A 26,182-nucleotide genomic window follows, 5' to 3' on the forward strand; every position below is an offset into this window, starting at 1 on the left:
GGGAGCAGAGATGAGGGAGGCGAGGAAGAAACTTGGAAACTCAGAGTCTGAGGCGCTGGAACAAGCTCCCCCCCACCACTGCCCCACCCCGCCCCAGCTCCTGTACCCATCATCCCCTGGTGGCTTAGACGTGGCTTCGGGGGTCTTTAGAATACTTTTAATCACACATCCCTTAGAAGGGGTTTCAAAGTGACTTTATAAAGGATATATATTTTCCCACATATTTTGTCCTGAAGCCCAGTAGGCTGAGATGCCAGAATCCCACAGGAAGTCCTAGGTTTTGCCTGCAGGGTTGTATTCTGACCCTGAATGCCCAAGGGAAACTGAATGGGACAGGGCAGAGTCCCCGCCACGCACACTGCACCCCCAGAGCAGAAGCCAGCACGAGCGCCTGCTTGTCCAAAGCAAGGCTCACTGTAAGTCAGTTTACGTGAACTTCCCCCTGGACATCAGGACAGAGCAGGAGCATTAGGGAAGCAGTCAGCCAACCAGAGACGGAGGAAATTCCCGCGGATCCCCCAGGGCGAGAGGAGATGTTTCAGGAAGAGGTCGCACGCAGCATTCACATATTTGAGAGAATCCCAGTGTCATTTAGAAATGCAACGAATGCAGGCATTTTGCTGAATATTAATTCCCAGCTGGCAAAAGGAAAAGTTTAATCATGCCGGGCGTGACGAATTTAAAACATTAGGGAAATAACTAGGTGCCTGTTTCTACCCCCCTGTGCGGCCCCTGATTTAATGTCTTTGTCAAAAAACAAAACAGAAACACAAAAAATTGGAGAATCAAACCAAAGCAGATGCCCAGGGTGGCAGGAGGGCCCTTCTCAGGCGGGCGGTGCTGTGCCCAGCGTCTGCCCCCAGGGGGCGCTGCCACCCTGGCAGTGGCTGGTCCATACCAGGTCCCAAATAGCTTTTGGCCTACTCAGGGGGCTTTCAAAGGGAGGGAACTGGACCCGGGAGAACCCGGCCCATCCCTTGCTGGTGTCCCCTCCTCGCTGTCCCCTGGGGGCCCCTTCCAGAGGCTGGGGCGGGGAGGGGAGCCTCACCGGGACGTTGATCTGGACGCCGTCGCAGTCCCCTCTGGGCTGGTTCACCTGCGACACCCCGTTGCTGCAGAAGGAGTCGTACGTGACCTTCAGGGTGTCAGGGAGGGCGTTGTGATCCAAAAACACTCTGGAGGACAGTTTCTGTGGGCAAAGAGCAGCACCACTGGGATGGTCCCGCTGTCCCGGCCTCTCCGGGTCCACAGCTTGCGCCCCTCATCCCTCCCTCCGCCCACTACACCCCGAGAGCTGGGCAGGGGCCAGGTCCTGTGCCCCATGCCCCCCAAGACAGGCCTTAGAGGGGACGGACATGGAGACAGGGGACAGCCCCTGGAGAATGGGGGCTTGACCGTCCACTCGGCACTGAAGCCTGAGCGCCTGGCTCGGGGTGGGGCTGGGAAAGCTGTTTACGTGAATGAGAGGGATGGAGACAGAGACAGAGATAGAGAGGTGACAGCCACTGAAGAAGGCAGAACCCCCAGAGGCAGCAGCTGGAGCTCGGGGGTTCAGGGCTCCAACAGGGTCTGAGCAGCATACAGAGCTTCCTCAACGGGGCCAGAGGCCCTGCTGGCAGATCATGAGCACAGCCCTTATCAGGCACCTCCAGCAAAGCCATGCTGATGATGCCAGCAGGACCGCCAGCTGGAGGAGGGCCTGGTGCCTGGGGTCCAGGCAGGGCACGGGAGGGCCTGGTGGGGCACCTTCCATGCCTGGGAGCAGTGCCAGGGTGAGTTCGTCTGGGAAGCCTGAACGTGGCCCGTAAAAGGCAGGGGCTCTCCTCTGCCGACCACCCTTGTGGACCTGCTGGCGGGCGGGGGGGGGGGGGGGCCTTAGCTCACTGCCGGGCCCCCCAGCCGAGCGCCCTGGGAAGCGGGGGGGAACTCACATTGTAGGCGTTCTTAATGAGCTGGACCACGTTGCTGGAATCCTCCGACAGCTCCCCGACGGCGGACTTGGGGATGATGTCTGTGAGCTTCTGCCAGGGGAGAAGACAGGCGGTCGCGGCCAGAACCCCGGTGCCAAGGGAGCCTCCGCATCCAGCCAGTTCCGTAACAGCCCAGAGGGCTCCCTTCCTGCCTGAGGAGCAGCCCAGAGAGCTCCGACCTATTGTATTTCGTCACAACAGCATGTGGCGAGTGGCCAGCATTTCACGACTGGCTCCCAGGAAGAGAAAAGCCCAGGACCCCAGCGGCTGCTGATCTGCTGGGCAGAAATCCCTGCCACCCCCGCTGATTTCAAGCTGGTGACATCCCTGAGGGCAGAGCTGGCAAGACCCCACCACGCCGCTGTGAGTGGCACAGACACCCCAGGGGTAGGTGGTCTCAAGCGGGGCCTACAGTCGGGAAGCGATGCCTTCTGAGTGTGTGGGCGAGGCGATGTAACTGAATTTTACTAGTGACCGCGTTCAACGGCAGTGTGACCCTTGGCTCCGGCAGGCTGGGGGCCAGCTGGTCCGGCGGCACCTCTGGGCGTGGGCAGGCTGGACACTCTGTCATGCAGGCCAGCCTGGGCCCAGCCCCCAGGGGTCGAGGTGCCCCCCCACCCCAGCTCAGCTCAAGGTGGCGCCCTCCTTCACGAGAGGTTGCACCACGACTTTGTCTTGCGGAACCAAGGGTTGGGCAGCGTCCCTGTCCCGAGGCCCTGCTGGGTGCCCCAGAATGGAGCCCAGTCCCCGCCACAAAGCTCACAAGGACCGTCACACCTGGCCGCCCCTGGCCTTGGCCGCCGTCTCCCCTCCACCCCAGCCTGAGGACCCCAACGTGGCTCAGGAAGCCCAGCTCGCCCACACTTTCCTGGGCACCTGCCCTCCCCACAGTGCAGAAACACATGCCAAGGACACAGGCATACAGACTAGGGTCTCCTCGACCCCCTCCCCCAGGAGCCCCGGGAGCGGGGGTCAGGAAGCTAAGGCTCAGAGGGCCAGGGACCCTGGTGCGTCTCCCTTGCTCTCAGGGGTCAGGGAGCAGGGTCTGGGGTCTGAGTCCCTGTCTCCTGTCTGGAACAGGACTCCTGCTCTTAGAGCAAATGCCCGGGGCCCGCTACCACCAGTGAGGAGAGACCGTCAGGTCCAAAGGAAGGTTAGGGGCACAGCGGCTGCGGATCCTGGCCTGCCGGCCCTCTGGGGTGGGGTGCGAGTGGTCTCTCAGTGGCATTAGTCATCAGCCCCGCATGGACCCTGTGGCTTGGCCAGCTCCCACCATCCGTCATCCTCAGGGGTCTCCTAGACACCTGCCCCTCTCCCTTGGTGTCCTCCGCGTCCTGTCCCTGATCCGGGGCCCGGAAAGCTGCTGGTCCCACAGTCCGCCCCCGCCAGTGCCCCTCGCCTCACAGGCAGGCCGCAGGACGCAGCAGGAAGTGGAACGGAACTTTGCGAAGGAGGGGGGCCGGAGGCTCCCCCCTGCCCAGCGCAGCCAGAGAGGCCGCCCACGGCGAGCCCCGCAAACGGAAACACAAAACACAGCGGGTAAAACAGCCTCCCCACCCCACGCCTGAAGTTCCTGAGAGCGAGGAGGACAAGACAAAGACTCCGGGAGGAAAGAAAATCCCCGCCAGGGTTTCAATGGTAAGAAGAGCAATTCAGTAAAGCCAGGCTGGACCCAGGGCTCCTGAGGCTGGGGAGGACATGGGGTCACCGCGGTTTTGGGGTGCACAGCCTCTCAACCCGGAGCTGTGTGCTGGAGGTTCCAGAATGCTCCCGTGTGCACCTTACACTGTGTGAGCAACGCTTATGGGCACACATATGTAGACACAAAACAAGGAACCTGCCCCGATGCCGAGAACGAGGGCTGCTGACCCCAAGGGTTTGCGGTGTTGGAGCAAAATCCCTGATGACTGACCTTCAGGGACTGGTCCGTGTCACGCGGCCTAAAGAGGCCTCCGCTCCCCCGAGACAGCACCCACTCCCCGAGACCCGTGGCTGCCTGTGTGGCCATGGCCTGAGCGTCTAGCGTGGACACAGAACTCAAGCCGTGGTTCCCCTGGGTGTCGTCATCACTCAGCTCTAGCGCCTCCTGCCGCCGGGTCGCTCACCTCCACCTACCTCATACGTTTTCACCATTTTCTTGGTCACGGCAAAGATGGGCTGGATGTTGCTCTCGGCCAGTTTGTGTGCCAGCTGTCCCACTGATGGGTAGTCCTAGATAGGGGAGCCCAGTCAGACGCAGTCCTGAGGCTGAGGACAAACCATCCAGGCCGCTCGTGCCCTCCCGCTGGCAGAAATGACTGCCTAGGGCACAGAGGCTCAGCCCGGGCTCATGCTGTGCGGGGCCGTTCCCAGTGACGTGTGCAAACGCGGAAGACAATGGCATTAGAAGGAGAACCGAGGTGCTGAAATACACTCCAGAAAACAGGAAAAAGTCCCACGTGCTTCTTGATCAATGCACCAAAAAAGAAATCCAGGAGCTCCTGCTGTGGCCAACGGGATCCATGGCATCTTGGCCGTGCTGGGCGCGGGGCTGATTCCCAGCCGGCACGGTGGGTTGAGGATTGGGGGTTGGCGCAGCGGCAGCTTAGGTCACAGCACTGCTCAGATCTGATCACTGGCCTGGGAAGTCCATATGTCATGGCGCGGCCAGAAAAGAAAAGGAAAGGAAGAAAGAGAGAGAGTGGAGTTCCTGTCGTGGCGCAGTGGTTAACGAATCCGACTAGGAACCGTGAGGTTGCGGGTTCGGTCCCTGCCCTTGCTCAGTGGGTTGAGGATCCGGCGTTGCCATGAGCTGTGGTGTGGGTTGCAGACCCGGCTCAGATCCCGCGTTGCTGTGTTGCTGTGGCTGTGGTGTAGGCCCATGGCTACAGCTCCAATTCGACCCCTAGCCTGGGAACCTCCATATGCCATGGGAGTGGCCCAAGAAATGCCAAAAAAGATCAAAAAAAAAAAAAAAAAAAAAAAAAAAAAGAAAGAGAGAGAAAGAAAGGAAGGGAGAGAGAAATGGAGAGAAAGACAGCCATCCAGGGGCAGACACTCAAAGTGGACAGGAGAGGGAACAGCGTTTTGGGGTGTCCGCTCTGTGGGGCTCTGGGAAAATGCCTCTATATTCTCCTGGCCGGAACCTTGGACACCGCCCCGCCCTCACCCACCTCCCCGCATGGGGGGTGCCTATTTTCACAACGCAGGGACTCGTGCAATTTCAGGCAGAGGCTCCTGGGACTCGGAGGTCACATTTTTCCTGTCCCTGTCCCGGGGCCCCTGAGACTGTCCACCAGTATCGCCCTGAGCCTGCAGGCTGCTGGTGGAGGGACCCCTAGGGCCCTGTCTCTAAAGTCCTCTGCTGGGCCTGGGGTTCACGATGCCAGGGTGCCAGGCATCATTTCACAGTGGCTGGGGCACCCCCAGAGGAGAGATTTCTGACCCCTCTGTGCCATTAAAGTGCCCCCCCGGGGCGAGGGCCCCTCCCGCATCCCTTTGCCGGCTGCCTCCAGCGGGCGCGGCACTCACGAATTCATTGCTGCTTTTGTATAAGTTGTCTTCCAGGTGGCAGCGGCCGTCGTTGGGGGTCAGGATGGCGCCCAGCTTCCCGTCGCCCGCAAAGTGGAAGCCATCGTCCGTGGCGAACACCAGCAGCCTGGTGACGTTGCGCCAGCCGATCTCCTCCTGCGGGGGTGAGCGGCCTGGGTTTCCCGGGGTCCCGCAGCTGGGGGGGCTGAGGCAGAGCTCGGGGTGGCGGCCTGGGCTGTGTGCCCCCCACTCCTGCGTCTTCCGGGGAGCAGAGGACCAGAGGCAGGGCCCAGCTGTTCGACTCAAGGTGCCATGTGCGGCCCAGATTCCAGCCGCCCAAGGTAGAAGGACTGCTGGCTGGGCGCCGGCTGGGCGGTGGGACAGTACATCACAAGCACAGCGCCAAAAGGCCCTGCAGGGTGAGGGGTCAGTGGGATGCACGGCCACTTAAGCCTTATAACTGTGGGCGGGGCTGGCAGGACACCCCCTCTTCCTTGAGGGGCGCTGAAAGTTGGGGTGCTTCTGCCGCAGGAACTGCCCGCATCAGGCCGTTCAGCGCCCTTGCCTTACAGGGTCCTTCGCTTATATTTTAGTTTCCAAAGATTTGCATGGGGTCGCAAGCTAATCGTGGGATCTGTGGGTGTCAGGACGGAGCCCCCCCCGCCCTGCACCCCCGGTCTGGAGACGTCAAGGACGGCGGGGCCTCACCGGGCACGCGGCCACCTGCATCATGGCATCCAGCCCGCCCTCGGGGGCGTCCAGGTTCCCCGAGATCAGCTGCTTGCCGACCTCCGTCTGGAACTGGTTGGAGTTGTCCGTGAGCTTGAGCACGTGCCGGAAGGCGAACGGGGCCTGGCATTCCTTCTCTTTGTTGGGGCAGGGGTTCCGCAGCTTCTCGGGGTGCGTGTTGACGAAGGGAAGCACCGTCTTGTCCACGAAAGACCCAAAGCCTGGGGGCGGGGGGGGCGTGAGCCTCGGCCTCCTGGCCTTGGCGGGGCGGGGGCGTGCCCGGGTGTTGCCCTGGGCCTGGGGGGTGGGGTGGGGGGGCGCGGGGGCCGGGGCGGGTGGGCAGTGGGCTGGCCCAGGGCTCGGGCGGGTCGGAGCGGGCGGCCTCACCGATGCGGCCAGACTCGGTGATCTCGTTGAGAGCCCTGAGCAGGTCGCCCCCCAGCTTCTTCACGTTGATGAGGTCGTCGAGCATGGAGTAGGACAGGTCCATCAGGTAGTACAGGTCGATGGGGTAGCCCTTGGCGCGCCGGAAGGTCACGTTGAACGTGGCCGCCTGACCTGCGGGGTCCCCAGAGAGTGAGGACCCGGGCGTCTCGAGCGTGGACGCCCCTGCAGGCTTCGGAACCCAGTGACGGCCCACCCCCGAGGCCTGCGGCCGACGCAGGGCACCCACGCGGATGGCGCGTGCAGACAAAGAGCGCTTTCTTTGTAGGAGACCGCGTGGCCCGTCTGGATGCTGAGAAGGCACCTCGTTTACCCGGCATCGAGGAAGTTCAGATCTGCTGGATCTCCCCGGATCGCCCCGGCAAGGCCTTCCGTGCCACCAGCCATCGAGCAAATCCTCCCGTCCCAGAAAGGAGTCCCATGCCGTCCTGGGGACACCCCGTCCTCAGCCACAGCCCCTCAGCTCTGCTCTTTGTTGCCCCCCCTTTTTTTTTTCGGTTGTGCCCACAGCAAGCAGAAAGTCCCTGGCCAGGGATCCAACCCACGCCACAGTGGCCACCCGAGCCACTGCAGTGGCGACACTGGAGGGTTAACCAACTGGGCGCAGGAGAAGACCTCCGCGCGGCCTTCATCGCAACCTGTGCGTGTAATTGCTTGTCGGTGTCTCAAAACCAACAGCCTGTGTCCCAGCTCCCAGGGTGCTGCCTGGCACACAGCAGGTACTCCACAGAGACGAGCGGAGGGAGTGAGGAAGCGTCCAAATCGAGTCCCCTGTGCCCGGCCCACTTTCAGCATCAGCTCCCCACTGGGCGGCCCTTCTTGGGACTGTGTCAGCGTGTGGCCGCCCTAGCCCTGCCCATGCCCACCCCTTACCCCCTGCTGCTCCATCCTGCTGCCTTCCTGAAGAGTGTGTCTCAGCACTAACAGGGATCTGGGTCCTGCAGCTGGGTTTGTGGTCAGGTCAGTGTGGACACTCCTGATTTAAGTGGCTTCTCCTATGCCTTGGCTACAGGACTTCTCAGAGCCTTTACACTGTCAAGAGTACCTGGCCTTCTGAGAGTGAGATAGACGAGTGTTTCCCAGATGGTTGTTCTCCCTTGTAAACAGGACATAGAACTCAGGGCTGAAAGACAGGGGGTCCTGGGGGCCCCCTCCCGGGGCCAGAGAGGAGAGCCCAGACTTTGGTTCCCAGCAGTCCCAGGGTTCCACACAGCCCGCCTTGCTGTCTGACCTGGACACCCAGGTACACGCACCATCGGGGCCTTGCTGGCCCCAGCCAAGGCCAAGCCTACCTGGTCTCAGGTAGAGTGTCACTTTCTGTGGGGACAGCTGCTTCTGGCCCCCTGCCTGGTCCTCCTGGGTCTCGGCCAGGCTCCTGGGATCCACGATGTCATCCGCGACACAGCCCTTTGCAAGCAGCTGCTCCCGCGTGTCACAGCGGACGGAGTCGGGCTCCCCTTGCCCAGAGAAGTTCTAGGGGGAAGCAGGAGTCAGGGGCAGGGCAGAGGAACACGGGGGCCACACTGCCCTTCCTCACCTGCGCTGGACTCAGGCAGAGGTCCCTGTGGGGGCGGGGACTGTGGGGGTGGGCGGCCAGGGACCTGGCTCTGAGCTTGCAGGCAGATGTCCCCCACTGCCTCCAGCAGCAGCATGGACTCCGGAACCAAGGTCTCCAGCCCCAGGCTGACCCACGGGGACCCTGCAGGCCCAGCGAGCATCTGGCCCGCTTCTCAGCAGCTCCTTCATCGCAGGAGCGGATCTCTCCCAAGGGGACTCCTGTGTCCCCCTCGGCGCAGGTGGCAGCCCCAGGGGACCTTGATCACAGGTCAGGGCCCTGGGCCAAGCGGTTCAGAAGGGGGCAGGCCTGAGGGGAGGGTGAGGGTCCTGGGTCCGGGGCGCTTATCTCCTGACCACTCCCCCCTACTCCCCCCCCCCAAAGGCCTCTGGATTTGGACAATCAGGGAGAGAGAAGGGGACGCGGGGGTGCAGCTGGGCTTCTTCCATGAAAGGAGAAGAACCAGGCGGGCAGAAGGCCGCTGGGAGCAGGGGCGGGGCCAGCAGAGGGGGCGGGGCAAGCAAGGCGGGGCCGGCGGGACGCAGGGGGCGGGGCCTCCTGAGCCGTCTCTCTACTGTCTTCGCGTTTGGAACCCAATGAATGCTTGAAGCACCGGACAAATAAAAGCTCCACAGGAGCAGAGAAGGAAGAAAGCTTTAAAATGGAATCCCCGTGGGAACAAGTGGACCTAAGTGTATTTGAAATGAGTATGATAAGATCATGAAAGGGAAGGGAGAGACCCGCCCTGCGGAGGGACTTTTCAAGCCCGGACAGTGACCGCACCCCTTAAAAGCAGAGGACACGGACCACACCCGACTTCCTCTCTGCGGTGGTGTGGGAACTCTGCAACCGCTTTCTGGGAACCGTAGGATTAAGAAAATGGGGAAATGTATTGCGGATGTAGGGAGCCAGGCTTCTCATGAAAGAGAACCAGGAACCTTCAGAAAAATGTCTCATCCCCGCCTCTGGTGGGGCCAGGGAAGTGCAGACCCGCCTGGCGCATCGGGTGATCCCAGAGAGTAAGAGAGCTCAAGAAATAATTCTGGGGGGCCAACAGGACACAGAGCCAGCCTGGGGACTCTGAAGGCCAAACAGGAACCATCTGAGCATCAAAATGATAAAATGAAAGTGATAAATTTCCAGTCTTTGATAAATTTGATGAATCTGTAAGTGAATGTGTGGTTCTTAAGAAAAGTCCCCGGGGGGAGTTCCCTGGTGGCCTAGAGGTTAAGGACCTGGCATTGTCACTGCTGTGACTCTGGTTACAGCTGTGGCCTGGGTTTGATTCCTGGCTTGGGAGCTTCTGCACACTGTGGGCACAGCCGGGGTTGGGGGCCTGGGGGGGAAGGAAATCCCTGGAAAGGTTAAGGGACAAAGGGGTTTGTCCTCGGGGGGCTCTCCAATGACTGAGAAACATTCAGTGTGGGCGCATCTGTGCTTCCAGTAGACCTGCGGCATCAGAATCTTGGGGATCCCCATGCGGAGAGCGAGGTCAGGATCTGGGGGTCCCCAGAGAGGGTTCCTGCCCAGGAGGGGGCCTTTGCCTTTCCTCCCAGAGGGCCTCACAGGTAAAACTTGAAATAACTCAGGACAGCAGACAGCCAGGTGTCCCACAGCGAGCTCCGCACTCCCGCCTGCGGAGAGCGCGCCGCGGGGCAGCCACCCTCCTCCCGCCGGCCTCCCTCCCCGTGCTCCGCTCTCATGTCTGCCTCTGCCAGGCTGCCTGGGGACCGGCTCTCTCTACTGTCTGTCTGTCCCTCTGGCAACACCGTGCCCCCGGGCCGCTCCTGCCCCACTGGAAAGCGGACTGGGGATGCGGCCGGGACGGCAGTTTCAAGGCAGAGAAGGGAGTCCCGCCCAGGAGGTGAGAAGGGAAGGGCCGGCCACCCGTAAGGACGGGCCACCCGTAAGGACGGGCCACCCGTAAGGACCGTCTGCATGGCTGGCGCTGTTCGACGCGACTCTTACCAGCTTCTGGCACCAGGCACAGCCGGGTCCCGACTCAATGCAGTCCCGGCAGGTGCTGACCTTGTACTTGGCACACTCCTGGGAGAGGGCTGGTGGGGACAAAAGGCTGGTGAGTGTGACAGCCCGCCCCCCCCCCCCCCGCCACCGCCCGCAGAGACAGCAGGTCCTGGGGGTGAGAATGGATGACCAAGCCCGCAGGCGGGGTGGTGAAGAGGAGGGTGAGTAGGGACCAGGACAGAGACACCAGGCTCCCAGGGAGTGGCCCTGGGAGCCCACATCAGTCCTATGTGGAGGCGCAGGGCTGGCACTGCCCAAGGTAGGGGGCCTTCCATCCAGGAGGATTTGAGGGTGCCACTCACCGGACCGGAGGGTGAGCAGGCCCACCAGGAGGAGCAGCGGGGAGCACCGGCACAGCATGTCCTGTGGAGGCAAGGGGCTCAGTGACGGGGCCTCCGACCCCAGATTCAGGGCCTGGAGATGCAGATCTGGGAGGGTGCTCGGTGCTGGGGTGGGGCCAACCGGGGTCAGTGTCCCCAGCTGCCCTGCCATAGGGCTGTGCTGCCCGCAGGGGAGGAGGCCTGAGCCAGGCTGTGCGGGCTCCACGCCGCTGAGTCCCCCAGGCCGCCACCTATGTGTCTCCTGCCAGTGAGACACACGCACTCGTGCCCACTACACGCTGCACACATCACACGTGCCCGTGTCCACCACCCGGGCGACCGCACACACACCCTCGAGGTGCTGCATGCTCTGGGTCAGGCCATGCGTGGCCCTCATGGCAGAGGCGGAACCAGGACTGGAAAGAGAAGCGAGCTCTGAGCACCTCCGGCGGCGCCAGGACGTGCTAGCTCCTCGCTGGGCTCCCCGCCGGCAGGGCGGGGAAGGGTATCTTATGGGGCCTTCATGGGACAGACCCGGCCCTGCCGTGTCCTCTGCCTATGCACGAGAGATCCTAGGAAAGCTGTAGTCTCCCCTGAGTCACAAAACCCTGGCTCCAGAATTAGTGATGAAAAGGATGCGAACACACAGAGACAAAAATCGCAGAGTTGCCACGAGACCTGCTACCATGTAAACAGGAGCTCCCACTGTGGCTCAGTGGGAACAAACCCGACTAGGATCCTTGAGGATTCGAGTTTGATCCCTGGCCTCGCTCCGTGGGTTAAGGATCTGGCGGTGCTGTGAGCGGTGGCGTAGGTCGCAGACGCAGCTGGGATCCCACGTTGCTGGGGCTGTGACACAGGCGGGCAGCTGCAGCTCCAATTGGACCCTTAACCTGGGAACCTCCATATGCCATGGGTGTGGCCCCCAAAGCAAAAAAAGCCAAAACCCAAAACAAAATTTAAATAACAAATCAGCCACATGGCGGAGACACAGCATCTTTCATTCGTCCCTGAAGGACCCAGACCATGGTATCTGAGGCATGTTTCCTGACTTCTTTTGCGTGCTGCAAAAGCTCCACCAAGTGGAAGAAATAAACGACACGACGACTGAGAGCACGTGGCCCCCAGACCCACCGGCGCCTGAGGCTGTCAGACCCCCGTGGGGACACTGCCCTGTTACCTCACCGTCAACCAGAGAACCAACCGTGTGCAAGCTGAGCACAAAAGCTGGGACGCCCCTCCCGCACCTGCTCTTTACAAACGCTTTGCTGCAGCGTCCTATTGGGGTGCAGCAGGCTAAGGATCTGGCCTTTCACTGCAGTTCGGGTTACTGCGGCGGCGCAGGTTTGATCCCTGGGCGGGGAACTTCCATATCTCTTGGGTGTGACCCAAGCAATGCTTTGCCAAACCCCTTAGGGACGTTCAGGGCATTCTGAGCACAGGCCCTTGCTTGGCTCTGCAATAATCCTTTCTCTGCTCCAAACTCCGACATTTCAGTTTGTCTGGCCTCACTGTGCACCCGGCGCACGACCTTGGGCGTGACAATAAACCAGCCTGGCCCGAGGCCACCAGCTCTAGGCTGTCATTATTTTGTTTTTCTTATTCTGCACCTGCTGTCATAAACATCCGGTGCCTGGGGCAAGACATGCGTGGGGCATGTGGCATTTGGCCCTCAGCGACTGGTCCTGATGCTCCCAGGGGCAGGGTTGTGGGGGCGGGGCCGAAGCCTGGCATTCTGGCTCTGCTTTTGGTTCTTGGAAGCGCCTTCGAACCTGCTGCCCGCTGTGCAGGCCTTAGCAAGACGGCTCTCCTCCAGGTCAGACCTCCTCCTGGTCAGCCCCAGGAGGGGTGGCAGGGCTTCCTGGGCACGTGGGCCCTGGTCTGAGAACCTGTAGGGCTGTGGCCTTTGATCTGACACCAAGGGCTGAGAAGCCAGCAAACCGGAGGTGGCAGGCAGGAAAGGGTGTGTTTTATCAGAACTCAAAATCAACAGGCTCACCCCGAGTACCTTTGACGGCAGCTCCTCTCCCCAGGGTACTGCCTTAGGGTGCTGGGCCGCACGGGGCCTCAGGGGCCCAAAGCTCCAACCCAGGGCCTGTCTGTGTGGAGGGACTTGTGGTCCCTGCTGTGGCCCCTGCCGTGGCCTGTGGGCCCCGGGTGCCCCTGGAGGTGGGCCCCGCCTGGCCTCTGCACTCCCAGCATCCGTGCCAGGGCTCTGGGTGGGGGAGGACCCCAGGAAATCCCTGGGGGTCCCAGTGCTTAAAGGCCCCCTGCCCCACCTTCCTGTCTTTTTGGAGGTGACCCTCTGCCTGGTCCCCAGCAAGGTTATAATCAGGAGCTAGAGGCATCAAGACAGACCCTTGGATCCTTCCTGTTTGGGTCAAAAGCGGAACTTCGGCCCTGCCCCAGCTTCCCTACCGCAGAGTGGGAGCAGCAAGGGGGTTTCGGTTCACTCCAGGCCCACGGTGTGTGAAAACCCCGTGTGCCCAGAGGGGGCATGGGCTCAGGCCTGTTTTCCACGTGGGTCCCCAAAGCTCTGAGGCTGGCCCCCCGCGGGGCCAGAGGGAGCCAGTCGAGCCCCTTGGCTGGACTGGGGCCAGGTCCAGTCAGTCTCGGATGGTGCCCCCACTGCTGAGGTGGGGCTGCTCCACACAGTGGGTGGAGACCCCCACCCCAAGCGCACCAGTGGTGTGTGTGGCACGGTGGGGTGCCGGTCCTGCGGGCTCCAGAGGAGGCCCTGCCAGCACAGCTGGACGCTCTCTCCTGTGGCCACAGACCGGACCCCAAACTGTTCCGATGACCAGCTTCTAAGTCAGGTCCTGGCACAGGGAGAGTGAGGCCCGGGGCAGCAGCGTGTGGCCCTGGCAGCGGTTACAGCCGGAGCACCTCCCACACCTGGGGGCGTGTGCCTTGGTTACGACAGAGGAGCCACAGGCCGCAGGTCCTGACCGTGACCGCAGGAAGCCAGGTGGGCGGGGTTGCCCGGGTGCTGCTCCCACTGGCTTCTCACTTAAGCACCGGGCCAATGGCTCCATCCCAGGCTGGTGCCCACTGCCCCTCGGGGGCAGGACACCTGTACACAAGGTGGCTGCGGGAGCTCAGAGGTGGGCAGGTGAAGCAGGCAGCCCGCCCTCCTCTTGGCCACCGGCAAGCAGGGCCCCAGTGGGCGGGGGTCACAGGGAACCTGCCCAGCAGCCAGGTCTGGCCATCAGAGGCCCAGGGCCTTACCTGAAACCAGCCTTTCGAAGCCTCACAGACCGAGACTCCCTCTGGGTGTTCTCCTAGGGCCCAATTTGGCCAGGGCAGCTGGTTCCAGAGCAGGGGGCAGCGTGTGGGCTCCAGCTGGGCCAGCTAAGCCCAGGCCCGTGGCGCCCTCCCTGTGGCCCTGCAGTTCCCAGGCTGTAATCTCCCCAACCCAAAGTGCCAGCCCCTCACCACGACTCAAGGTGAAAAACCCCAAGCGGAGAACTTTGAGTCAGAGCCGCCCTTGAGCCTGCCCCTGCCCGGCAGGGTGTTGCTGGTGCAACCTAGAGCAGCTACAGACGGCAGGAAATGGCACATCCCCCAGTCTCCAGCCGCCTCGGCTTCCCCGAGCCCCGGGCACGCTGGCAAGATCACCCTTCATCAGGGATAAGGACCTCGAAGTCAGGGCCGAGACGCAGAAGGAGCATCAGAGAAAAATAGGACCTGTTCCTTCCACGTCTCACACGCTCCGTAGAGCCCATGGTCCTTATCTGGCAAAAGCCAGAAGAAAAAGAGGAAACATCAAAAAAGAAAGACAAGTTTAGCAAGAGGCCAGGGAGGCCTGGCGGGTGTCGGATCAGGCTTCCTGCCAAAGACAAGGGCTTGGCCGAGGTGCAGACCCTCCCACAAGGCCCTGCGGGCCCCGGCCTCACTGACCATTAGGCCCTGGCATCAGGGCCTGGCCTGGACCATCTGGTGTCAGACCCAGAGCCCACCTGGCTTGCCAGAGGCACAGCCAGCAAGTGACAACAGACAGAGGCTCTCTGGGAAAAGGTTAAAAGACGGAAGTCAGGGAGCTGAGGACGCCAGGCTGCTTCGTGTAGAGAAAAGGCCATTACAACGGATCTCAAAGAGGCGCCCCCTCTAAAATCCAGACAGCGCCCAGGCTGTTTGGTTCTGCTTTACATCCCCGAGTTGGGCGGAAGCCGATTCCACTGTGGGTGGGAACAGGCCACCCCCAGATCACGGGGTTTCCCAATGGCGAGGATGCCACAGAGTCTCCGAACCGACACACCCTCGGCCCTGCGAAAACCCATCTCCATGTCCACGGCTGCTCCGTGCCCTCCCTGAGGGCTGAGGGCAGCAACGCTGCAGGCCACAGCTTCTGACAAATGGAATAAAATGAGACGCGCTCCCCCCCAGCACCTGTTAATCAGAGCCTTGAAATCGCTCTGCTCAATACCCCTTAAGTTCAAGGGGAAAGGAAGTTACCTTTCGAGTCATGTCAGAGGGAGACACCGCCAGCCCTCCCACCGCGAGGGAGGCCTCCCTCCGGATGCAGAGGCGCCCGCTCCCCTGAGCGCCTTTGTGCTGCCCAGAAGCAAAGGCAGCGAACGTGCCAGGCGGAAAATTCAGATGAGCGAGAGGGAACCACGAAGCTAAATAAATACACAGCTGACGAGAGAAGTCGATGAGCCAGAAAACAAACAAAAGAGCTAAAGTTGCCAAGTACATGGAAACCCCTTTCTCGGAGTTCCTGCTGTGGCTCGGCGGTTATGAACCCAGCGAGTACTCATGAGGAAGCGGGTTCAATCCCGGGCCTTGCTCGGTGGCTTAAGGATCTGGCGTTGCTGTGGCTGTGGCACAGGCCGGCAGCTGCAGCTCTGATTCATCCTCTGGCCAGGAACTTCCATATGCTATGGGTGCAGACCTGAAACAGAAAAAAAAAAAGCCCTTTCTTTGGAAAAACCCAATAAAATTGATCGTCTGGACAAGACCATGCCTGGCAACGGGTGGGCAGCTTTGGAAAGGAAGAGGCAAGTTGGCCTGAAAAATGCATCGGGAATCTTCTGGGACAGAGTCCATGTGACTCTTGGGTCAGCGGCTGGTGAGAGAATCGAGCAGCAGGATGCCCGCCTCAGGAGGTGCCCGGCAGAGAGGGTTCCTGGGAAGCCAGGTGCCAGGGCAGCGCCCCCTTCTTCCATGGGCTGTGTAAACTCAGCTTTAGGACATAAAATGATCAAAGGAATAGAAGAATGTGTATCTCAGAGTAAGGAATCCTGAGTGTAAAAACTAGAGAAATTATCAAGAAGAGGCTCTAAGATGAAAACTCAAATTCAAAGAGACACGTGCACCCCTATGTGCACTGCAACACTCTTCACGACAGCAAAGACGTGGAAAGAACCTAAATGTCCACTGACGACGAGGACTGGATACAGAAGACGTGGTCCATATACACGGTGGAATATTACGCAGCCATAAAAAGAATGAAATCCTGCCATTTGCAGCAGCATGGGTGGACCTAGAGATTCTCATACTAAGTGGAGTCAGACAGAGAAAGACAAATATCATATGATAGCACTCATACGTGGAGTCCAAAACATGACACAAATGAACTTACAAAACAGAAACAGACTCACAAACATAGAAAACAAACTATGGTCACCAAATGGGACAGGAGGGGGACAAACTAGGAGTTTGGGGTAATAGACACGCACTCTGAGACATAAAATAGATAAACTGTACAGCACAGGGAACTATATTCAACATCTTGCAATAAGTTATAACAGAGGAGTTCCCATCACGGCGCAGTGGTTAATGAGTCCGACTAGGAACCATGAGGTTTTGGGTTCGATCCCTGGCCTCGCTCAGTGGGCTAAGGATCCGGTGTTGCTGTGAGCTGTGGCATGGGTCACAGACGCAGCTCGGATCCCACGTTGCTGTGGCTGTGGTGTAGGCCAGCAGCTACAGCTCTGATTCGACCCCTAGCCTGGGAACCTCTATATGCCTTAGGTGTGGCCCTACGAAGACAAAAAAAAAAAAAAAAAAAAAAAAAAAAAAAAAGAAAGAAAGAAAGAAAGAAAGAAAGAAAACAAAAAAACCTAGATTCATGGTCTGGCTACCACACTGGACAGTTTTTTATTTTACTTTTGGCCGCACCCAAGGTATATGGAAGTTCCTGGGCCAGGGAGCAAATGTGAGCCTCAGCTGCAGCAATGCCAGGTCCTTCACCCGCCGTGCCTGGCTGGGGAGCAAACCCACACCTCAGCAGTGACCTGAGCTGCTGCAGAAACAGCACCGGATCCTTTAACCCGCTGGCCACAGCAGGAACTCCCCGGACATGGTTTTTAACACTTGTGATGCTCAACCAGTGGAAACTCACACAGCAATGAAAAATGTGTGAACAGCTGCTCAGGGTGGCTCAATTTTTACAATAAAAAATCCTTTGTGGGAAAACAGGAAATGTAAAAAAACCAAAAGAGGTTAGGTTTCTTCTGGGTGGTGGTGTTATAAGCATTTTCAATTTTCTTCATGACTTCTGTTTGTATTTTCCAAATCTCCTACAGTAAACACATGCAATGGTGTTTGTTTCTTTTTTAAAAATTCATACGTTTGAGCTAACTCGGCCCGGGTGGGAGGAGTCCACTGCTCTTTTGTTCCCAGGAAGGGAAAAAATGGGGTGGGGGTTCCTGCCGCCAGGTTGCGGCCGGGGTCTTCCGCCTGCCTAGTGCCAGGCGCTGTGCATCTGGTGCCTCGCGTCTTCCCACGAGCCGCCTGCGCCTCGTTCAGAGCACGGGCCGCGGGGAGAAGCCGAGACTTCAGTTAAGCCCTTCGTGGGGTCTGTCGCTCGACCCTGAGGCCGTAACAACTGCATCTTCCACGTAAGGTGCCTCCGTATCCTAGAGTTGGCCCTTCTGTTACCGATCGCAGTGTTTGTTGCAAGGGAGACAGAGTGTGGCTTTTTCAAAGACTGGTTCTCAGCCGTTCGGCGCGTCCTGTATTTCTGTGTAGGCTCTTCCTCGCATCTTCCAACACCGAGAATGTCCAGGTTTCCGTTTCTCCCGTCCCCTTCCCTCCCCACCCTCCACTGATAGGGTTCTTTTGAGGATTCTTCGTTGTCAAGCCGCCCAAGTGGAGAGTGCGACGGCAGAAGGGGGTGCTTCTCGTTTCAGGGCTTCTTTGGGCGGAGCAGGAGGTAGGGTGCACCTCAGCACGACCCCAAGACCGCCGGCACCAGCGCGTTCCCGGGGAAAACCTCGGAAGCGGATCCCTGCACCAAGCACTGGACGAGGTGACACCTCCGCAGCGAACAACGCCGCAAATGAGAAAGACCGGCACGACGCAACGCCCGGGAGAGTCAGAGGCGTGCTAACTACGCCTACTCCTGAAAAGTTTGACAAGCTGAGCCTCGAGCTCCTCAATGTGCGTGTAGAGGCTCAACTCATCCTGAAAGGGCTCGTACTGCTGACTGTGGGCAAAGCCCTGGAAGAGCCGGAGCAGAGCTCACCGGATGCGCGGCCAGGTCTGCGATCGGCAGAAGATGCACCAGACTCTGACAGCCCAGCGGCAGAGGGTCAACCAGGACAGAAGCAAAGCACAACATTCAGACGCCGCCTAATTTCCAAATTACAGGGTGAATTTGAACACCGAAGCAGAAACGTGGATGTGTGTGATACGCGGGAAAACCCCCTGCTCCCCGAGGCGGGGAGCCGAGAGCCACGGCTAAGATCAGACTGTTGGGGAGCACCAGGTTCCCCGGAGAACTTGGAAAGCTTGATCTTATGCACGAATCTGTCCTTCCTAGGTGCATCAAAACGCCTTTGGAAAAAAAGAAGGGCGTCCGACCCCAAGACACGGGAGAGGGTTTGCAGCGCCTCTGCCAGGTGATGAGGACGGGGGACCTAGGCTAGACCCGGAGCGAGCCCAGTCCTTAATGGACCGGTACTTTGCCAGAATGCGCTTCCTGGTGTTAAGTAAGGAATTGCCAGCAAGGATTCGTTTCCTGCTGCAGGAAACCGTCGAGTTGCGAGAACAGCCCTGGGTTCCTCGCAAGGCTTTTCTTGACAATGGACCAAAGACCGATCAGCCGAATCCGTCAGGATGCAGTAAAAGATCTGGGGGTGTGTATTCCTGCTCCTATGGCTCAAGGGATGAGAAGTGACTTCTTTCTGGAGGGACCGTTCATGCCACCCAGGATGAAAATGGAGAGGGACCCACTTGGAGGCCTGGCTGATATGTTCGGACAAGTGCCAGGTAGTGGAATTGGTACTGGCCCAGGAGTTATCCAGGACAGATTTTCACCCACGATGGGGTGTCATCATTCAAATCCACCTTTCAATGGCCATGGGGGACACATCATGCCTCCCACACAATCGCAGTTTGGGGGGATGGGAGGCAAGTTGATGAAGAGACAGATTCGCCTGAGGCCTGCTCAGTCTTTCCTAATGAACACAAATCAAGTGCCAAAGCTTCAGCCCCAGATACCTCTGACTCCTCCTAGTGCACGACCCCCGCACCCTCAAACACCACCTCTGGGACAGACACCTCAGCTTGGTCCCAAAACTCACCCACCACTAATCCAGGAAAAGCCTGCCAAAACCAGTAAAAAGCCACCACCATCAAAGGAAGAACTGCTGAAACTAACTGCCACTGAGTATCTGGGTGGTGGAAATGCAAACGAAGCTGTCGGTGGTATAAGAGAGATGAGAGCCTCAGACGCTTTCTCCCCGAGACGTTAAGCGAGCATCATCCTGTCCTTAGACAGAAGTGAGGAAGATAAAGCAAAAGCCAGTTCTTTGATCAGTTGACTCAAACAGGAAGGGAGAGCCACAAGCGACAGCTTCATGCAGGCTTTCCTGAATGTATTGGACCCGCGCCCCACTCTGGAGGTTGACATCCCTTGGGTGAAGTCGTATGTAGCAGCGTTTGCAGCTCGTGCTGTCATTTCAGAGCTGGTGAGCATTTTAGAACAAGCGCAGCCACTGGAAAGGGGCACCCGCTTTCCTCTCTTCTTACTTTGTCTCCAGCAATTAGCTGCCTTCCGAGACCGAGAATGGTTAACAGAGCTTCTCCAACAAAGCAAGGTCACTGCGCAGAAAATGCTTCCAGAGATTGGTCAGAATAAGGACCGCACGTTGGAGATCTTGGAAGGAAAGGGACTAAGCTTCTCGTTCCTCAAATTGGAGAAGGAACCATCCAAGCAAATCAAGTTGGATCCATCCCCTCAAACCAAATAAATGGGTTAAAGAGAACATCTCTCCCAAACTTCATGTAGACAAAGGGTTTGTGAGCATCTTAGTGACTTGCTGCTTACAGTACATTTCTAGTGAAGTAAAACCCACCGGCAACGAAACAGGTTCTTCCGCTGCTCCTTCCAAAGAACGATCAGCGCAGGAGAAACAACTGCTTCTTTCCTTCAAGCCCGTGATGCAGAAGGTCCCTCATGGTCACGTTGACCTCTCTGCTACCGGTGCCCTGCTCCAACAGCAGCTTCCCCAAAGGCACGCCGCTCCGCTTTTTTGTTCCCTTCCATGACATGGAGGTTACTGAGGAAGAAGCTCTCCTGGCTTGGAAAGAAGCTATAACCCAAGAGCTTCCTGGGAAAGGCAAGGCTTTGTTCCAGGTGCATCTGTGGCTAACCTGGCCAGAAATTGCGGAAGAAGAAGAAGAACCTGAGGAAGGAGCTGACTAAAAGAACCAGCCAAAGCCTTACGTTGTGCAACACGTACTGTTGTCATGATGTAACCGCCTTTGACCTATAACCCCTGGGATGTTTTCACAACGTTTAAAGCAGAGGCACATCAGGATTCCCTCTGCACAAGGTTTCCGGTAGCGTCATGTCTTAATCACAGTCCACCACCGACGATTGGAGGAGTATCTCCGACGTTTCCATCGTGTGTTAGCAGCACGCAATGCTTGCACCCTAAGTTCTCAAGCAGAGGCAGTCTATGGCAAGGACCTCCTTTGCTGCCAGTTGGCCCAGGCTGTTTTAAGGTAGACAACTGAAGAGCAGCGCCGAATACTGTTGACACGTGCTTTGCTCAGGAATACTTGAGTTGTCGCAATATTCAATTATCCATTTGGTTGTTGCAGAAAAATTCTTAACTGTAATTGAGGGTCGTTGCCGTACTCGTAGATTGCCTGTATTTCTGCCTCTAGCACTGGGCTTTATGTGCTCGATTTTAACATCCTCGAGCCTGGGCGAGCGCACAAGCCTTTTTAAAAGAGACATGGTTTACTTGCACAAAACCGATCCATTTTGAAAGATCGCAAATGCCCTTGATATGGTTTTGGTGGGTGTGAAACAAATGGTGAGGATTGGAATTGGTCCCTCTTATTATAGTGTTGCAATGAAGTCCACTTAATTTATCAAGTCATGTTCATGCCCTGATTTTATATACTCGTATCTATCAATAAATGTTGTGATACTTGAAAAAAAAATTCACGCGTTTAAGAAAATCAGAATTCCAGGGTGGTTGCTGAACTGCTTTGAAATTTCTCTGCGTTCCCAAAGTGTCAGTTTTTCTGTCCCTCCTGCCGACCCCCTCCAAGGACAGTCACCCGCTGCGGGGAATCTGCTCACAAGTCGCTCGCCCCTCCGGTCATTCCTAAGCAGGTGCTTGCCTGTCTCATCCGTGGGCACTGCTCTCCCAGATGCTAGGGTTAGGGCTTCTGCCAAGAACGAGTGGTACCCCTGCACCCTCACACCCCCCCCGGATTTCCATCACACTTGAAAGCCCCACCACTGCAAATGCCAACATGCAGCCACATCCACACGACTTTAAACAGGCAGCTGGAGGAGTTCCCGTTGTCGCGCAGTGCAAACGAATCTGACTAGTACCCGTGAGGATGTGGGTTTGATCCCTGGCCTAAGTGGGTCAGAGATCCCGTGTTGCCGTGAGCTGTGGTGTAGGCTGATAGCTGTAGCTCCAATTGGACTCCTAGACTGGGAACTTCCAAATGCCACAGGTGCGGCCCTAAAAAGCAAAAAATGAAAATGAATCTGGGAGTTCCTGTCTGGCCCAGTGGGCTATGGATCTGACATTGTCACTGCAGCAGCTTGAGTCCCTGCTGTGGTGCAAGTTTGATCCTGGCCTGGGAGCTTATACAGGTTCCGTGGGTGCGAGCAAAATATTTTTAAAAATAAATACATAGGAGTTCCCATTGTGGCTCAGTGGAAACGAATCTGACTAGTATCCGTGAGGACGCAGGTTCAGTACGTGGCCTCGTTCAGTGGGTTAAGGATCCAGCCGTGAGCTGTGGTGTAGGTTGAAGAGGTGGCTCGGATCTGGCGTTGCTGTGGCTGTGGTGTAGGCCAGAGGCAACAGCTCTGATTCGACTCCTAGCCTGGGAACCTCCACATGCTGCAGGTGAGGCCCTGAAAAGATAAATAATTAAATAGTAAACAGAAATGAATCCGTGGGTTTTCAACACTAGGGTTCAGCAGGGGCCTCCGCCCTGGGTAGGTGCCTCCAGCTTGTGACAAATTACAGAGTATCTGTTTTGTCTTTTGTAACCATAGACAAGTAAAAATAGGTTTACACAGAAAAAAACCAGGAGTTCCTGCTGTGGCTCAGTGGATTAAGAATCCAGCTAATATCCCTGAGGGTGCGGGTTTGATGCCTTGCTCAGTGGGTTAAGGATCCGGCATTGCCAAAAGCTTCAGCGTAGGTTGTAGACGTGGCTTGGAGCCCGCGTTGCTGTGGCTGTGGTGTAGGCCGGTGGCTGTCGCCCCGATTTGACCCCTGGTCTGAACACTTCCATGTGCCTAGGGTGCCACCCTAAAAAGAAAAAAGGGGAAAAAAAAAAAAAACCCGAATTGGTGGAAATACTGCCCCTTAGGGCTGTGTCTCCGGGCACCCAGCCCCCAAGCGTTGGAGGGGGGGAGCAAGCCCTGTGTTCCGGGAGTCTAGGGGGCAGGAGCCCTGGCTGGGTGAGGTCACGCCCAGCGAAGAGGCTGGCTTCAGGCCCTGACCTTGGCTCCTCAGAAGCTTCCCGAGCAGTGGGATCAGGCCACATGGGTGCAGAGCTTCTGTACCTCAGACTTGGCTGGATCTGAACATCTAAGAGGCCTGACCCCACCTCGATGAGCCGGGGACCGGGACTCCCTCGTGACAGCTCCTGGGCAGAGGGCAGTGGCCATGGAGGCACAGCCACACGATGGGGTCGTAGCAGACAGGGCCAGTCTGCAGGTGGAGCCTGGGCCAGGGGGCAGTGGTCCCTGCCGGGACAGCCACTCAGGACTCCAGTCGAGAGGAGCAGTGAGCCTCGGCAGCCGCTCTGCTGATCCGGCCGAGCTCTGCACTCACAGCTTCGATTTGCTCGCAGCTGCCCCGAGGCGCGACCAAACCTGCTCCCTCTCCCTAAGGATGGAGGATGAGCAGTCCCAGCCAAGCCGGGGAGCCGGACTGGGGCCCACGTCAGTCCGGCCCCAGGGCTGATGCTCTCGGGTCTCCATTCAGCTGCCTGCCGAGTGACTGTGGACAGGTCCCTTCACCCTCTGGACCTCAGATTTCTCCCTTGTCTGGGAGCCACAGTGCCTTGATGGCGCGTTTCACATGCCAACTCTGCTGGGCCACGGTGCCCAGATGTTTTCTCAAACCCTGACCTGGATGTCACCACAAAGGCATTTCGTAGAGGAGATCAGCATTAAATCAGTGACTCCGAGCAAAGCAGATGGCCCACCATGGTGTGGGTGGGCCTCGTCTAATCAGTCAAAGGCTGTGAGGGAAAGACTGATGGCCCCCAAGAAGGGGCCGCTGTCTCCAGATGGCCTTTGGACTTGAGCGGACACACCAAGTCTTCTCGAAAAACCAGCCTGCAGGTTTTGGACTTGCTTCCACGAGCCCACAAGCCACCTCCTCAAAGCAAATCTCTGTCCCTGTGCATGCATGCACAATTGTACCACTGGCTGTGACCCTCTGAAGAGCCCTCTGACCCCACGGTGAGCACCCCAGGTCGGGGAGGGCTCCTGGGGGTGCTTTCCCACCCCACCTTGGGGGCGGGGTGGGGGCAGAGCCATGGGTTCCTGCTCTGTGTGTTTTGGAGGCGGTGAGGTGCCTGGCTCCTATTTCGCTTGCCCCCTCAGAGCCGTGGGGCCGTGGCACCCCACACCCAAGCCCACATGACAGCTCGACCTGGGCCACTTGGGAGGCTTTGCAGAGCAGGGATGGGCCAGGGCTCACGCAGAAGCTGGGGTCTGCTAGGCAGCTTGGGGTCTAGGCAGCTTGGGGATTTATTGTGCCCTGCCACATCCCCAAGAAGCCCACTTGCCAGGAGTGGGAGCGACTGGAAAACGCAGGCCCACTGAGGACTCCTCTCCACCAGCAGCCCACTCTGCCCAGGAGGGGGAAGCTTGGGGTGGGGCTGGGGGCCCTTTTGTGTAGGGCTCAGCAGGCAGCATCAGGTGGGGGGGTCCACAGCGCCCCAAGCTGCCCGCTGCCGTGCACACACTCCACCAGCCCGACCGTGACCCCCCATGCAGAGACAAGGCCCCAGTGGCCAGGTGGGGGACGGCGGCAGCACAGCTGGGACAGGCAGGTGTCGCTGTCCCCGGGCCCCTGGGACTCGACACCCACTCCATTGGGTCTCAGCTGCCCGCACAGGCGGGTCTGGGGCAAGATGGGAACCAACACCCACTTCAGGCCCAGTTTGTGCAGAAAGGAACACAGGCACTGGCCAGGGTCAGCATCCCAGCCCTGCTGCCGGGTGGTGTCACCCAGACGTCACCATGAAGCCGCCTAGCCTGGGGAGGAGAGCACAGGAATGGGGGGTCTCGGCTGGCCTGGCTGACCCCTTGGGGACACAGATCTCTAACCCCCGGCAGCTGCCCCATGACATTGGCTGAGGCAGGACCGCGGGGCCCTCGTGATGACAGGTGTGCAGAACAGCCAGGCCCTCCCCCACCAGGGCGCCTTCCAGAGCTGGGAGGCCTGAGTCACACAGGGCCACCATGGGCCCTGAGCCGCCCCACCTGCAGGGAAAGCATCTGCCCACGGCCCGTGAGCTGCCGACCGCGCCTGGGTCTGAGCCGAAGCTGCAGGGCCTCTTACACAGGCTCGCCTCGCCCGAGGCCCCGCGCCTGCACTCCCCAGGGATGGGAGTTTTGATGATAATTTGCAGAGCCCACTGAGCGTAAACGACCGGCCCATTTCTCAGATGGGAGGCCAGCCCGTGTCACACCCTCCAGGCAGAGCAGACAGGCCTCCCCTGTCCCCGGCACAGCGGCGCCTCCAGGGAGCTTGCCCAAGGCACCCAGCTGCATGGGCTTCTGCCCTCCTGAAATCTCCAAGTAAAAATGTCACTTGTCCCCAGCCTACAGCTGACACCAACTGGAGGCAGATGGATCCGCCCAGATTTTAGCTGAGAACCTGGGCTGGTGGGGAGGGTGCTGGTGGCTGGCTGGGCCCCTCGGGAACTGTCTCTCCTCCCTTGGGGCAGAGCCGAGGGCCACCGAGAGCCCCTCTCCGACACCTGTCCTGGTTCTCGGGCTTGGCTCACCTCCTCCCTCCCGGGGGCCTGGGTGTGGGAGGTGTCGGTCACAGACCCAGGGTCGGTCCCCCTAAGACTCGACAGTCACCCAGCGTTTCCACATAACTAGGCCAGAGCGCGTCACCCTTCGGGAATCCTGGAGAAGCAGGGGCCCCTCCACCAAGACAGGGCACGATGTGTGCACACACACTCACACACACGCTCACACTAACACAGAGGCGTGAAGAGAGCAGGGCTCAGGCAGGAAGAGGAAGGTGCAGCTGGGGTGGCCCAGAAGCCCTCCTACACAGCCCGCTGTGCACCCACCCCGACCCTGCCAGGGCGGTCTGGCCTGCCTCCCCTCCCCCCGGTCTCCTCTGGGCTCTGCCAGGCCCCGCAGCTCCCACGTCGGGGGCTCAGCAAATGCCCGGAGAGCCCCTGTACTGGGCAGCCCAGGCCTGAGGCCCCGCACGTCCTCCCCTGCTGGGCCCGACTCCTCAGCTCCATCTCTCTCCTCCAGAGCTGCTCTGCTCGCGGAGGGCTCAGCACTCCTCCCCGCCGGATCTCAGCCCAAGGGGCTGGAGTGGACACTGCGGCATGGGCGACAGGGATCAGGACCACCAGAGCCCCTGTAGGCCGGGCCCCTTGGAGCTGCTCCCCTTGGGGACAGCAGCAGCCCCAGCCTGGGCACCAGCCACAGCCTGGGGACTGGCCTCAGGGCAGAGCTCCCCTCCAGAAAATCCAGCCTGACTCAGGCAGTTCTCTGTCCGCTCACCTGCTTGATGTCCTGGAGACCTCCGCAGGGGGTCCCGGCTGGGCTGGGGGGCTTCAGTTCCACCCTTTGGCAGGCTGGGTCTGCTGCGCGTCTGGGAAGACACCCGCCCGCCAGAGGCCCTGCTGGCGAAGGCGCGATGCTTCCTGTTCTGCGTTAGCTCTTGGAGGAAGTAGTTACATGTGGCCGATTGCACCACATGTGCCCCCATCAAGCCCCGGGCTATCAGGAACAAGCACCTGAGGGGGCCAGGGACACACTTCCCATCGCAGGGAGCTGGAGCGGGGCTTCTGGCACTGCGGGAGCCCCTACCTGCCCAGGGCGTGGCTGTGCCCTGCAGGGGACACAGACCTTGCAAGGCTGAGCCAGGGGTGACACTATTGGAGCACATGGGAGGGGAACGCATCCTTCAAAGAAGCACCAG

The 26,182-nt window shown here is 59.1% G+C and overlaps 1 protein-coding gene and 1 pseudogene across 1 annotated transcript in view; one reads left to right on the forward strand and one right to left on the reverse strand.

Annotated features, from left to right (window-relative positions):
* Nucleotides 1-25,894, reverse strand: part of ITGB2 (integrin subunit beta 2) — a 29,847-nt gene extending 3,953 nt beyond the window's left edge. Inside the window, 10 exon segments of the mRNA NM_213908.1 lie at nucleotides 1,049-1,189; nucleotides 1,932-2,021; nucleotides 4,086-4,181; nucleotides 5,481-5,636; nucleotides 6,189-6,430; nucleotides 6,597-6,767; nucleotides 7,946-8,126; nucleotides 10,177-10,265; nucleotides 10,536-10,596; nucleotides 25,762-25,894. Of these exon segments, the coding sequence (NP_999073.1) occupies nucleotides 1,049-1,189; nucleotides 1,932-2,021; nucleotides 4,086-4,181; nucleotides 5,481-5,636; nucleotides 6,189-6,430; nucleotides 6,597-6,767; nucleotides 7,946-8,126; nucleotides 10,177-10,265; nucleotides 10,536-10,593 (1,224 nt within the window). The 5' untranslated portion in view covers nucleotides 10,594-10,596; nucleotides 25,762-25,894.
* LOC106508046 (eukaryotic translation initiation factor 4 gamma 2 pseudogene) lies at nucleotides 10,949-20,321 on the forward strand (annotated as a pseudogene).
* Nucleotides 25,895-26,182: the final 288 nt, after the last annotated feature.

This window comes from Sus scrofa, chromosome 13 (assembly GCF_054392235.1).
Source record: "Sus scrofa isolate SSC_HxYL_T2T_F1_AM1 chromosome 13, Sscrofa_HxYL_maternal_Yorkshire_Landrace_v2.0, whole genome shotgun sequence".
NCBI lineage: Eukaryota > Metazoa > Chordata > Mammalia > Artiodactyla > Suidae > Sus > Sus scrofa.